General features: G+C 43.8%; 1 protein-coding gene across 6 annotated transcripts in view; it reads left to right on the top strand.

Annotated features, from left to right (window-relative positions):
- Nucleotides 1-14,214, top strand: part of KLHL32 (kelch like family member 32) — a gene marked incomplete at its 5' end in the record, with an annotated part of 91,639 nt that extends 77,425 nt beyond the window's left edge. For 4 of the 6 annotated variants that reach the window (XM_084261535.1, XM_084261534.1, XM_084261536.1 and 1 more), the window contains 4 exons: nt 6,678-6,736; nt 9,497-9,689; nt 12,140-12,234; nt 13,999-14,214. In XM_084261535.1, coding sequence (XP_084117661.1) covers nt 6,678-6,736; nt 9,497-9,689; nt 12,140-12,234; nt 13,999-14,160 — 509 coding nt within the window. In that variant the 3' untranslated portion in view covers nt 14,161-14,214. The remainder of the gene's footprint in view (nt 1-6,677; nt 6,737-9,496; nt 9,690-12,139; nt 12,235-13,998) is intronic. The other 2 variants (XM_084261538.1, XM_084261537.1) reach the window with 1 other exon arrangement.
- Nucleotides 14,215-14,748: the final 534 nt, after the last annotated feature.

The raw sequence follows: 14,748 nt of genomic DNA, 5'->3' as shown, positions 1-14,748 counted from the left end.
CTTTTTCTGTGAAATACATGTCATCAGCAAGAGCTCTCAAAGTCAGTCCGCTGCTACCAGCTGGCAAGGTAGCCATGAAAATATGCCCAGTTTTTTAGTAAGTGAATAAATTAAGTAGTGATAATACAAGTTTCTAGCCCTTGTGTTTGTGGAGAGAGCCATCAAAACCTGCACACAGACCATTTATCACCAAGGATCAGCTTCTCTGCCACAGCCCCTTGTCTTTTGAAGTCTTTGCTAATCAGAAGCTGACTAGACTTAAGGGGCTTCTGTTATTGTTATTGTTTGGATTCATTGTTGGCTTTACTTTGCTGTTCCTTTGGGACAAATACAAGAAGGAATCAAAACCAGTAGAGCATAAAATCATGGCAAAGGCAGGAAGGGAAGTGTGTTAAACAAAATCCTGTAAGCCCACGCTGGCGTTTCAGGTGACAGAGGGCCTCCTCAGCGGCCAGCACCCCTTCAGGGTTTTTAACATCCAAGGGAGCTTTCTGTGCTCCGGAACCAGTTGGACCCTCTAGTCAGCAGAAACCAGTTCAGCTCTTGAGTTTCTGAGCTGCATGTATTGTGCAACATGTTTTTATATTTATGTCATTTTTTAATCTTTTTTTTTTATTCACAGCCCACATTTTATTTTATTTTCTTATTTTAAACAGTAAATGAGAATTCATTAAAAGAAGTTCTCTGTATTGACAGTACAGCATCGGGCAGATGGTTTTGAAATTTTATAGAAAGATGAATCTTACAGGCCCCAGTTAACATCTGACACCGCGACCCGTTTCACAAACAAATTGCATGCCACATGCTTGAAAAGTGAAGTATTTGAGTGAAAGAGAAACGAAATGCACCAAACCCTTTGGAGTTCAACATTACCAACAATCATTCCCCACAAAAGCAGGGAAACATTTTCCATAAGAGTAAGGACTTGAACTGTGCCTGCTTCCCCGCATCCTCCGTGGTGTGCACAGGCAGATCTGGGGACCTGCTTTTCCGTATACGCGTTAACCTTCCTCCTCCCGTATCGCTGTAGTGCCCGTGGGGACAGAGAGGGGCAGGGAACCTCTGCCAGGCGGTTCAGCTCTGGGCCATTCCTGCACCTGCAGATGGGGATAACAAGGTTTCCCCTCTGCCTCAAGTGCTCAGGAGATTAGCACATGAAAAATCTTCTCTAAAGCCAAGTATTATGCTGTTGTTTCACGGAGGTCCGAGTCGCCTGACCTTAAGTGTGTCAGCTAAAATCACATCTTGACATGCACATGGAAACTTAACTGAGGGGGGTGGGTAGACAAGCCAACCCCATACAGTTGCTTCATATGTAACAGCTTTTTCTTCAAAAGTCAAGATTCTTTTTAAAATTATTATTATGTATTCCTTAACAGTGGAAATGTTTAACAAGGAAATGATGGAGATCACATATCTTGGAGAATTATTCTGAAGTTGAAATTAGTTTTGGGGGAAAAGTATAACCTTCTTATCAGTATGCTTTTTTGTTGTGAGGAGAAGAAAAATTTTTCTCAGTAAATGCCTATAAAAATGTTTTACAAAAATAGATCTGGAATAAATAGGAATCTGCAGCATCAAATAAAATCAAGTTTTGCTTTGCGGGTGGCACAGCAGTTGCCACAAACGGGAGCTTAACGAGTACATAGAAATTGCCTTGGTGACCCAGTCTTATTCTGTATATAGAAATGGGTTTGTTTGTTATATTTTAATAAAGATAATGGATCTCTCACCTTTCAGGCATGGACATTATAGGTTTGATGCCATTGATTCTTCTTAGATTGAACATCATGTTTTGAGGAGTTTTTAAGGAAAAAAACCCCAAAAAACTCAACAGACCAGCAAACTACGGCTTGTACCCCTCTTCAGTGCAGATGGGTTGCATACGAGGTATAGCAGTGTTAGAGCTGCTGGAGGTGTCTGTCACTGGACTCATTAGAGTGGGGAAATATGCTGTCCTCATGGCACCTGAGCTGGCTGAAGTAAAAGGCAGAGGGCTTGCACGTTGAGGAAGGATTATCTCGTGTTTAACACACAGGCATGTAAGAGAGGAGGTATTTCTATTTTAAAATAGCAGGGCACCTTGGGGCATATGTCATGAGTTTCTATATATTCCCTGGATTTGCTGGAATGAAATACACGTGGGAGCTCTTTGCCAACATGTAGTTTTACACGTCTCCCAGCAAACTCGGCTTCGTTCGTGCAACCTAGCACTTAGGGACTTCAGAGAGAGTTGTGAGATTTTCTGGGGGATTTGGACTGGATTAGATTTCTCAAGTCAGATGGGGTCTGACTAGGACATGTTATAAATATGGATTAAAAATTTTTGATTGGGAAAATGGAAAATGTCTACTGCCTCCCCACCCTTTTCTTTTTGGAGGTGTCTTTATTGAAGGTGCTTTCCAGTGCAGTTTGTGGACTGTTCAGGGGGCTGGAACAAACCAAAATACCACCCATGCGTGGGGAAGGGCTGGACAAGGTGGGGCTTGTGTTCCTCCTGGACCTCTCCATCTAGAGAGGGGCACTGTTGCACAAGTTGGGAATATGTGGGCTTTGGAAGGTTTAAAAAGCAAGGTTTACAGCCTGCAAGGGAGTGAGCAGTGGTGGTTGTGGCAGTGTAAAAATGTTGTAAGCCCACAGGTGGGATGCTGGGCTCCCCATAAGTGTGTTCTCACAGCTCCAAGTGCAAGAAAAACAGGAGCTTGTCCTGAGAGCGCTTCTCAATGCCCCTCCTGGAAACTCTAGTCCTCAAAGCAAGCTGCTCACCTCAAAGCTGTGCACTCATTGCTCTCAGTTTATAAGACCCAGAGAGCGCAGACCAAACTGTACATTTTCTGTCATTTACCCAGCCAAACATGTTGGGTTTTTTTTTTACTCTTTCCTTAACTTAATACCACACTATCTGCTATTGCCTGGCATTAAATTTAATAGCATGGCTTGTATTTTTAAGTACTTCTTATTAAGATGTCTCCCTGCCTTTCCCCTCCTGTCCTCACTGAAATTATCTCGGAATTACCTCTTTTTTTTTTTTTTTCTGAGAAAGTATGTATTATTTTTAGTACCATTTAAACTTTTTTTTTCCCCCTTTTCCTGTTTTTAAGAGACTATTGCTCTTCTTTTGCCCTTTCCCAGCTGCCTGGAGTATTTAAAGAAAAAAAAAAGTTCAAGAGGACATTGCAGACTTGTTAAATCTGAATTTTGGCAGAAAATTTTAAACTTTTGCTATAGCACTTCAAAGTTAGGAGGAACTTGAGTTTGAAAATTGATGCAGATATAAGATGGCATATTTAATGACAGATGTATCTATAGAAACCTGTTAAGATGCAGATTATCCCCCTGGGGAGGGGAGATCAAAACTGCCAATCTATAAAATATACTTGTTAGGGGAAGGCATGGAATCTATCTCTGCGAGCACTTTGATTGCAGGGGACAGTGTAGCAGCATGTGGCATCATAACCTAAGAGCAGACAAATCAGCTTGATGACTTTCAAAGCCAAGAATACTGCTGGAGGCAAGGGTACTCCAGTCTAGAAGAAATTAAAACATATAGAGACTGTTATTAATTCCAGATCTATTTTTGTGTAGTCAAATCTGTATGCAAATCCTTAGCATCTCATTTTGGCAGATTAATCTAAAAGTGAAGAGCGGAATGTGAAAGGAATGTAATGATAAAACACCACAGATGAGCAATATTGCTGGGGAAAAAAATGTAAGCTGTGTACCTGATATGAGGGGCTCTTTGTGAGGAGACACAAATAATTTTGCTTATTTGATTATTTCATTATTTTAGGAGAAAGCACCCCCCCATCTTTCCCTTCTTCCATCTCTTTCCCCCCAAATTCCAGTGTCCCTTCTGAATGGAAATACATGACCCAGTGTTGTGTTTCCAATGCACTTCCTGTAGTTTGACATTCTGGAGGTAATCATCCAAATAACTATGGTTTTTTGTTTTTATTTTTCAAAATACTAATCTGGCATCTCATTTTTAAACATTAGGCTAGGAGTGAAAATAACTATGTAAAAGGAAATCAAATTACAAACCAGATATTAGGAAAGATTGTTTTGTGCATGTGGCTGACGGCCACTAACACTGCCAAGGCTGCACAGCAGCGTAGAGACAACTAACAGATTGTCAGCTTAGATATGGGAACAGTCCTTGCTTTCCAATGCCTGTTCTTGTAGGGGTACTTCACAAGTGCTGTGATGGACAGTGTGGGGCATAGTGTGATGGCAACAGTTTGGAAAGGCTGCATTTCGTCTCATCCCTCTTGTAGCCTGTGTGAGTCTCTGAGGTAGGAGCCTGTGCTGCTGTCTGTGTGTAGGGCACCCGGTACAGCCCGATGCTTGCAGAGGTGCAAGCAGCCAGCATTACTCCTCTGTGCTACTGCAGATAAAGACAAGGTTCTTGAGTAGGCTTGTCTGTAGTTTCTGCTACCCATTGGCCGTATTCTTGGCCTCATCCAAGTTATTTCACACAGTCATAGAATGGTTTGTATTGGAAGGGACCTCAAAGTTCCAACCCCCCTACCATTGGCAGGGGCATCCTCCACCAGCCCAGGTTGCCCAAAGACCCATCCAGCCTGGCCTTGAACACTGCCAGGGGACAGCCACAACTTCTCTGGACAGCCTGTGCCAGGGCCTCACTGCCATCATAGTAAAGAATTTCTTCCTAACATCCAATATAAACCTACTCTCTTTCAGCTTAAAGCCATTCCCCCTTGTCCTGGTGCTATACCCCCTGATAAAAGAGCCCCTCTCCAAATTTCCTGTAGGCACTTGAAGGCTGCAATAAGGTCTCCGAAGAGCCTTCCCTTCTCTAGGCTGAACAAGCCCAACTGTCTCAGGCTGTCTTTGTAGGAGAGGTGCTCCCACCCCCTGACCATCTTTGTGGCCCTCCTCTGCACTCACTCCAACAGCTCCATGTCTGTCTTGTACTGGGGCCCCCAGAGCTGGACGCATTTGAAGTGATCAGAAGGTACATCTATGTTAGTGAATAGCTGAGCCCAGTAGGAGCAGATTGGCTGGCAAGAACTTGGTGGCCAGTTCTCTACATCTGCCCTATGTAAGGTTCAGGTCTTTTTGCTTTGAACTAGATTTATTCTGATCTTCTGAACCAAACATTCCTAGCACTCAGCTGGTACAAAACCAACTGAAAGACCAGTTATTATTTCACACCCCTGTGCCTCTGTTTTGAATTGGAGCACAGCTGGTGCACATCTGGAGTGGAGGTTCTGGTTTAACTTGAATGCACACCAGTACCACCCTACAGCCTGAAACGATGTGTGAGAGGTTGGGGAGTCGCTTCAAAAATCACAGTATGGCTCTGAACCAAAATGCTGTGCCAGGTGCAGCTGGAGGCTGGCAGAGTGAGGATTCCTCAGCATGAGGGGCTGGTCCAGGGATAAATGAAAAAAACACCAATCCAACAATAATGGGCCTAGTATGGCTGGGCAGCCAGCAGGAGTGAGAGCAGCTCTGCCAGTGCTCTGTCTGAAACAGGGGATGTCCTCACAAGAAGCCAAGAATAAACAAATGTAATGACAGACAGATTAAATTCCTTCCATTTATTCCTGTGGATTTTGTCCATCATTGGCACATGCTGTTGAAGCTGTCACACAAGAAGTCTGTGTGTCGATAGGAGTTTCTCTGGTGTGTGGCCACTGGTGTGCCCTAGTTAAGCCCAGACCTCCTGGTAAAATGAGAAGTGAGGTGCAACTTGAGTTTCTGGTCCCATCTTCTCATGGACCCAAACTCATAACAGAGGGAGGCTGGGACCTGTGGCAGTGCTGCAGTGACACCATGTCCCCAGGAGGCTTGAACGTGCTTATGCTGGTAAGATTACAGGCTTGAGAGTGAAGAATTTTTCCACCAGTTGACTCAGCAAGATTTGCCATTTGAAACCAATAGAGTACAGAATGATTGGAGATTTAACATAGACTGTGTTGAGGTAAATAGTTGGCTTGTGGCATCTGCTTTGGTCAGACTATTCTGGGCTTTTCTGAGGTGCTTTATACCTTGCTTTCCAAACATTATTGAAATGTCCATATGCTGGTGGTGTTTCTGGTCACTGTGGAGGAATGTCCAAACATAACTCTATAACTAAGCTCAGAGATGCTCTCTCTGTAGTACAGGCTAAATACAGAATTTCCTTTAAATATGTAAGTGAATGCAGTTGCACAGGGTTGTGCTATGCTTTCCAGCTGGCAGTGGTGTCCCATGTCATGCTCCTAGCTTGGCAGAGCTTCTCTCTGACCTCTTGTTTCTGATGCAAGCTCACCTCCTCCTCCCTTAAATTGTGTCAAATGCCATGTGCTTCTTGGAACAGGGGCAGGTTTCACCTTCCCATCTTGTCAACAGCTGAATGCGCAGTAATTTATAAACACAGCAACTTTTACCTTATTTTTAGCCCACAGAATTAGCTTTACAAAGGAAATGTGTGTATGTGGAGGGTGTTTGTTGTTGCTATTGTGTGTTTCTAGATGTTTGGGAAACGTGGCACTTAGTCACTTGTAACTGGATTAAAAAGTGCAGTGCAGTGGAACATAAGTGTAAGTGGTGGCATGCAATGTAATCATGGTAACAAATTTGAGCCCTAGAATTGGTTGTTTTGCTGTACCTTATCTTGGCCCTGGTTTTGCTTATATGAAAAAATGTAACCTGTATAAACTCTTTCATAGGAGGAGTAACAAATACTGCACAGTATCAAAACAGGCTCATGGTCTATGATCCCAAGCAGGTGGGTATCTGTGTCGTGTGTGTTTTTTCTCGTATGTTTTACTTCAAACAGGTCTCTTAGCAGATATGTACTGTGATTACTCTTTTTAAAGGCTAAAAATGCTGACCGTTTGAATTGGCTGTGTTTTAAATTCACTTTGTGAATTCACTCTGTGAGTTTAACAAAGTAATGGAGACCCTGGATTTTTATTATATATTTTTAAGCCTGTAGGTGTTAGAAACATCTAGATTAAATACAGAAATGTGCTTTAAATCCCCCAGATTTATTAGTAGTTATTTTGCTTGTTAATTTTTTTGTAATCCAGCAGCCCAGGGCAATAAATCATAGAATCACAGAATGGACTGGGTTGGAAGGGACCCCAAGGATCATAGAGCTCCAACCCCCCTGCCACAGGCAGGGCCACCAACCTCCAGACCTGGATCTACCATCACCACCTCTCTGGGCAGCCCGTTCCAGCACCTTACCACTCTCTCTGTAAAGATCTTCTCCCTAATATCTAATTCAAACCTTCCTTCCTTTAGTTTTAATCCATTCCTTCTTGTTCTGCCATTATCTACCCTTTTAAAAAATTGATTCCCCTCCTGTTTATGTGCTTCCTTCAGGTACTGGAAGGCTGCAATGAGGTCCCCCTGCAGCCTTCTCTTCTCAAGGTTGGACAAACCCAGCTCCCTCAGCCTCACAAAACTGCTCCTTGTCATTGGCATTTCTGCTTTGAATTGCATACACGGGCTTTTTGTTTTCTGCATACTTTCCAAACCATACTACCTGGCTGTGACTTATTCTGCTGACTGCAAGGGTGCCTATCATTTCATTACCCAAGCACCTAAAATATCTTTTAGGGATTATTTCATACATTATGTATGTGTTTTGATTAGGTTAGCATGGCTCAGTAACCATTTCAGAGGGTTAGGGCATGGTTATGCCCTCTTGCTTGTATTAGGAATTAAAAGCCCTAAGCTTGCAATCAGAGTTGCATAGCCTGATTTACACCCACGTGGAAGAGTATTGACTTTACTGATTGTAGGATAGGGGCTTTGATTGCTGTATTTGGAACCAAATTGTGCCAGGCGATACTTCTGTGTGGTTCCCATTGACTTTTTAAAGCACAGCACATCCACGGGTCCTGAAGCGGGAAGTGGCAAACGTGCCTCTCTCTTTGTGAGGTGCAGTTTTATGCATCTATCGATAGCACAGACGCTGATTCTGTCCTAAATCTGAGCAGCAATTACAGGCAGCAATCTTTCTTTGCTTATAGGGATGAAACTCTTACTTAGATTCTGTCTCTACCCTGTGTCTTTTGCTTTGACTCTTTACTTGCTGACGTGAAAGTTGCACCCCAAAATACCAGCGGCAGGGTCACTTCAGCGCGCCGTGCCGACGGTGAGAAGCCCATCCCGGCACGCGAAGAGTTAAAAGCCAGAGTGTGCGCTCGCATTCTTCAAATGAGGTCCACTTCGTGTTTGTACACACAAGTTCTTTTTAAAAATTCTGCTGGCATATTGTTTACGGTGGGTACTGGAAACCATCACATCTGCTTGCATCTTGCACAGAATCTCAATAACTCTATCATTCAGCACCGGCGCTTGCTTCTGCGCGAGGCCTTTGTGGCGAGTCGATAATGCCTGCCATCTGCCACAGAGCACACAGCTACCTGCCAACAAGCCGGCTGGGGTGACCTCTGCTTCCCCACCACTGATTAGTATTCACACGCCGGCTTATTAGAAATGACCCCACCAGGCCCCTCTGTTTCTTTGCCTTTGCAGCGCTTTGCGGCTCACCTGGCAGGCACTGCAGTGGAGGAAGCTAAAGATATAATCAGGGGATGCAGGCAGGCTTTGCAAAGCAGATGGTGTCTATAGTCTGGTGTTAAGAGACCAGACTACTAATGCAAACATTAATGCCTAATATTCAACTATTGCGCATTGAAATGTATAGCTCTATAGCGTGGAGGTGAAAAGTCACAAGTATTAGAGGCTCTCGAGTTACTGCAAGTGGCAGCACGTGTAACACGCAGAATTTCCTCACAGGTTTTAACTTCTTCCACTTAAATAAATTAATTTCATCCAGCGCCGGGTTGGTCGATTCGGTTAAGTGTGGCAGCAGGAATCGCTTTCTTAGGTTTAAAGTACTTTGCTTGAACCTCTCCTCTTCCATGTCCTCTTGCCCCTCCCCTGAACAGGTAGAACTCCTGAATATTCTTATCCAGGAAGAAAAATACCCAAAAGGATGTTACTGCTGTGTAAGTGCCCACAAATGAAGGGTTAGCATTAAACCAAATGAGTTTTGAGAAGATTCTTTAGGAAATTGTTTTTCCCTGTTGCTTCATTCCCCAAGGATAAGATCAAGTAAGCTTCTGAAAAATGAAAGGTAGAAGAATCTCTCATCTTGTAACAGAGCTAGTCAGTACAGATAATTTTGGTGCTGTATACAAAGGAGACCTCTAATAGTCTTGCTTAGGGAGGATTTCCTACCAAATTATAAAGAAGAAAAAAGCTTTGAAACCTGATGAGCTAAACAGAGCAAGAAATACTATTAAATTAATGAATTAGAAGATGAGAGCTGTAAACCACACATGGAAAGTCCAGAATATCTAGTCAGCGTTATAGCCAACTTGCACATTTGACATATGAACAACACAATTATATACACTGATTCCTGGCCAGGGGTAAGGAGAACACCACTGACATGCTGCTGCTGTTGTACTACTAACGTAGGTATGTCTTTGAGCAGTGCTGAGACAAGTTCTCTTTTGCTTTCCAGAACAAGTGGTTAAGCCGCAGCCCCATGTTGCAGAGGAGGGTGTATCACTCCATGGCTGCTGTCCAAAGGAAACTGTACGTGTTAGGTGGGAATGATCTGGACTACAACAACGATCGGATCCTGGTTCGGCACATAGACTCCTACAGCATAGACGCTGATCAATGGACACGTTGCAGCTTCAACATGTTAACAGGTGAGTATTGTACACCAAAAGAGGAAACTAGCTGCTGTTAGAATATCAAACACTAATATTTTCCCTTTAGATGTCTTTAGAATCATAGAATGTACTGTGTTGGAAGGGACCCATAAGGATCATCAAGTCCAACTCCATGACTTTGCCTCAATTCCCTCTGATTTAGGAGCCATGTTGGCCAATAAGACACTTTGGATTTACTGTTTTGGCATTCAGTGTTCTATAAAACATTTGTCTTAGAACATTGTAGGGTCAATGTTTAAGAAGGTGTGCACATAATTTAACTAAGCAGTCAAAAATTCTTTATCATAGTATTACCAGTACTTTTGGTTCTCCAAAATCATGTCTGCACTGATAGATTTAGCTCCCTGTTTGCATGTTCAAAAGGCAGATTCTCAATCATGACAGTGTTTTGTAGTGTTTCCTGCTGCCATTAGAGAGCACTGAGCTCCATTAACCATCACTTATTTCGAAGCAATATTGTCTTTAATAAATTACCCGAAATGAGGTGTCTTTGTTGGAATCCTGTCAAGTCAGGGATGACTTGAGTATCTCAGCTATGTATCTGTAAAGTTCTTCATAGCTATTATTAGGAAGAACTGTTACAGGAGGAACTTGCAAAGCACTGCAACTCACTGTCCCTGCCACCCAGGACAGCAGATTTCGCTGCCACTTGATAAAATGCCTCCTTGAATCCCTGAGAGAAACAGGCATGTGACAGGTTCTCAGAGTAGCACCACCAGCAGCTTTGCAGAAGAGGATGCATTTCCAAGTCAACATTTATGTTAGGGCCATTCTCTTGAGACTTGGATGTCAATTAGTCACCATTCTGGCTACCAGAAAGTTTCAGCACAGACTGCTGTAGGAGCCCTAGAACTGGGCCTACCTTGCTTTTCATAGAATCATAGAATGTGTAAGGTTGGAAGGGACCTTTAGAGATCATCTAGTCCAAAACCCCTGCAGTCAGCAGGGACATCTTCCCTAAATCAGGTCACTTAGAGACCCATCAAGCCTGACCTTGAATATCTCCAGGGATGGAGCCTCCACTGCTTCTCTGGGCAACCTGTACTAGTGATCTACCACCCTCATATTGAAGAATATTTTCCTAATACCCAACCTAAATCTCCCCTTTTGCAGTTTAAAACTGTTACCCTTCACCCTAGTGCTACATGCCCTCATGAACAGTTCCCCAACTTTCCTATAGGCACCTTCTGAGGTATTGGAAGGCTGCTGTAAGGTCCCACCAGAGCCTCCTCTTCTCCAAGCTGAACAAGCCCAACTCTCTCAGCCTATCCTCATAGGAGAGGTGCTCCAACTGTTGGATCATTTTTGTGGCTCTCCTCTGAATGCACTCCAACAGGTCTATGTCCTTCTTGTGTTGAAGGCCCATCTTCTTCAGTTTGGCATTGCACTGATTTCTGACATCTACCACTGAAAGGGATACACAGGATACCTAGAAATTCCACATCAGTGACATGAACCTCTGACAAATAAGACAGCAACTATATCGTTTTCCCCCCAGTTTGCGTAAAAGCTTGCTGTAGTGACAACTTTGTCCTTTAAGATATGGTATTGGGTTTTGTAAACTCTGGGATCTGGAGAAGGGTTGCTGGATTTCTGAGCCAGGTCACTGGAGTACTTCATGGATACTGGGGAGAGAGAGGCATGGATTAAAAAGGAGTTACACATTGCCAAACGGAACTAGTTTGTCATATCCCTTGTACTCTGCAGTTAATGATTTTATTTTATTATCTGGAGGAAGAAGTGCTGGCACTGAAACACCCTCATTCTGAAGCTGGCCCCGTACAGCTAAATGCAGTGAGTTAGTGGCCTCTTTTCAGACATGACCTGGTGGGTTGTTTCTACAACCTGCAGCTTGAGGAGCCAGCCAAGCCTTTCTTTGTGTCTCTTTACCAGTGCAGATTATTTTTTTAAGGCTGTTATTTATCCTTCAAAACTTCCAAACTCGTTCAGGAGCCTGTTGCTATGGGAATGAGCCTGCACAGCAGCTTCTGCAGTTTTCACCATACTTGTACCTAGAAGAACTGGAGGGGGGAACAGGTGTGGGGACACCGTGAGGGGTGTTCAGCTCTTGGCCTATGTGTTTGTCTGGATGTGCTTGAGTGGCTGAGAGGCAGGTGGCGAGCTTGCCTCTTGCCTATGCAGTACACACACAGAGGAACCTGTGCCACTGAGGAGGCAGCAGACAGTCCCCTGCACGGCCTCAGTTTCTGGCTCATCCAGGGTATCTCTCCGGGCAGCACCGTACGGGGCACCCGCGGAGAGTGAAGAACAGCCCTCGCGCTTCACCTTCACTGTTGCATGTTGTGAATTCTGTGAAACTCTCAGGTTGCTGCCAAATGCATTTGCATCATATTACAGAACATACACAGGTGTTAAAAGGGTTAATTAAACACCGACAGTGGTTTCTGGTCCCTCCTTTGCTTTAGGTCAGAACGAGTCTGGAGTCGCGGTCCACAACGGCAGGATATATTTAGTTGGCGGCTACTCGATTTGGACAAACGAGCCTTTGGCATGTATCCAGGTGAGTGAGACAGAGTCTTTCCCAATGGCTTTGCAAGGATACACTTTGCATGGAGGTTATTCACAAAAGGAAATGCATATGAAGTTGGAGAGATTAAGGATGTTTCTTATGCGGCCGCTGAACCTGCATAAACACAGAGGGGAAATACTGTGGGTATTAAAAACATTTCCAAATGAGCCATTAGATCCAATTATTCCAAGATAGTGTAGTGAAACAGGGTTGAGGAGCCTCTCCTTTGGCAAGGTTTGATTAAAATAGTAAATTTATATTATCAGGTAACACAGTGAAGTTCAACAGTTAAAAAAAGGGTGGCAGAAGTGGACGATGTGGCATGGGCTAACGATTTTTCAGCCCATCTTGTGATTTAATATCTTTCTTTTTCTCCCCAAGTTGTGTTTCTGAAGAGCAGCCAGAGTTAACGAGTTGTTCTGTGACAAAGTTCAGTCAGCCTGCAACCTGCCCTAGTGCTTACTGCTTCAAAGCTTGAGGGGAAGTTTTTTGATCCTTGCTGTAGGCAATAGGTCCAAAAAAACTCTTCTGCTCTCTCATCTTGTATAAGAGCAGCTTGCCTGCAGATCCATGGCTTTCAGATATTCCCATACAGAAATCGGGAATTCTTATCTTGCTGCATTTTTCTGAGTGAAGAAAATCTGCATCACAGCCATGGCTTTGTGACCAGCTGGGCAGTCACAGACAGAAACTCTTGTTTACATCTCAGTTTCTGCACTTTTGCTGATAAACAACACTTTCATTAGCTTCCAACTAAGGATTTTTAGGATTTAACCTCCAAACTGTCCTGTAAGGCTGGAAGTTAGACTTAGCACAGGAAGGGAATGCATTGCATGTTGCCCCACTGGTCTTTACGATGAACACTTACTGCATGAGTTTCTAGAGAATAGATCATACAAGGTAAAGAGTTAAACCCATGTTCTGGTGATGGCATAATCATAGTTTGCTGAATTGTTGGATACCATGCCTAAGAGTTGTTATTGGAGAAATTCATTCCAATGGGCTTGGATAACACTAAGTGAAACACACTGCTTCAGATGGAGTAACAGCACAGTACCAAGGTGGTGGCTGTGCTCTACCAACGAGCTTGTACCCTTCAGTATCCCACATGGGTTTAAATCCTGAGTGAAAATGGTCCTGGGATCTTCCTTTCTTAAATGGGCACTAGTCCACAAACTGGTTGTGAGCTGGCAACCTGCCCGAGACAGTCACCGCACTTAAGGGGGAAAGTGCAAGAAGTGCTTTGGCAGAGCTGTGCGTGCTGCCCCTTCTCAGCTGTAGTTAGTGTGCCTGGTTTTAACCAGTAAAAACAGCTCTTTTATCTTTAAATTCAGCGAATTTGACGTTGCTTCCTCTTTTGGAAGAAAAAAACCCCACTTTTTCCATATATCTTCAAGCCATCCATTTCTTTGGCCTTTCCAGCTTGGACAGAGCTCCCTGTATACCAAGGTAACGAATGAGTTGTGCTCTGTGGCAACAGTAGCGCTCCAGGGCAGAGTACCTTACTTGTACAGTCGCACCTTCTGCTGCTGGGAAGCAGGATCCAAGGTCACCATCCACTACTGGGTGCCTGAGGTGGTGTAAGATTTGGGTGATGAAGACAGAAATAGCTCACCCCATCCATAAATACAATCTCATAGTTATCTGAAACTACTTTTCTGTTGGGATTCATAATACACATGTGATGTGTGCCTGCAAATTTGTTTCAGCTTTATTCTGTGACCCCTGAAGTACTTTGTACACTTTGACCTGCAGGTGCTGGATGTCAGCAAGGAAGGGAAGGAAGAGGTATTCTATGGGCCTACACTCCCCTTCGCTTCCAACGGCATAGCAGCATGCTTTCTTCCAGCTCCCTATTTCACGTGCCCCAACCTTCAGACTTTGCAAGTGCCTCACCACAGGATCGGCACGATGTGAGCCAAGGAACGCGCGCTTCACAGAATCCCAAGCGGGAGGGGGAAACCAACCAAACCCCGTGTGTAGAAAGGTTTCTCTGGATCGGTGAAAAGATCAATCCGCACGGGCTGCTGCTTTACCTTCACACATTTGTCTTAAAGTCAGATCACGGTAGGCAGGAAGGAAGCTACAAAAACTGTCTGCAGCTTTCTCCTCTGCCTCGGGTGTAGAAACACACGCGAGAGCATTTGGTGTTTCTGCTGGCGACTACTCGCTCCCCGTCTCTACTTCATTTCCTTATGCAAGTCCGTAAGGCATTGTGAATGCTCTCAGCTCCTCCTGGGCTGCTGCTCTTTGGAGTCTGCACGTTCAGTTGTTCACCAATGGCACTTTCAAAGCTGATAGAAAGCTGTGTTTATGTTGACAAAGATGATATAATACTATGGTAATTATGCAACTTTACTCAGTACCTTTGGCAAAAAGAATAACGAATGTGTTGACTTCTGATTCCAAACTCCATCATTTGCAGGTTCTCATTTAATAATACTTCATTTGAAATTTAAATACTGCAAAGCAGATTAAAACAAAAATAAGAAACAAACGAGCCCT

Source organism: Gallinula chloropus (genome assembly GCF_964237585.1).
Source record: "Gallinula chloropus genome assembly, chromosome: 3".
In the NCBI taxonomy this organism is placed as follows: domain Eukaryota; kingdom Metazoa; phylum Chordata; class Aves; order Gruiformes; family Rallidae; genus Gallinula; species Gallinula chloropus.
Note: the sequence above shows the minus strand (reverse complement) of the source record. Positions and strands in the feature narration are given on the sequence as shown.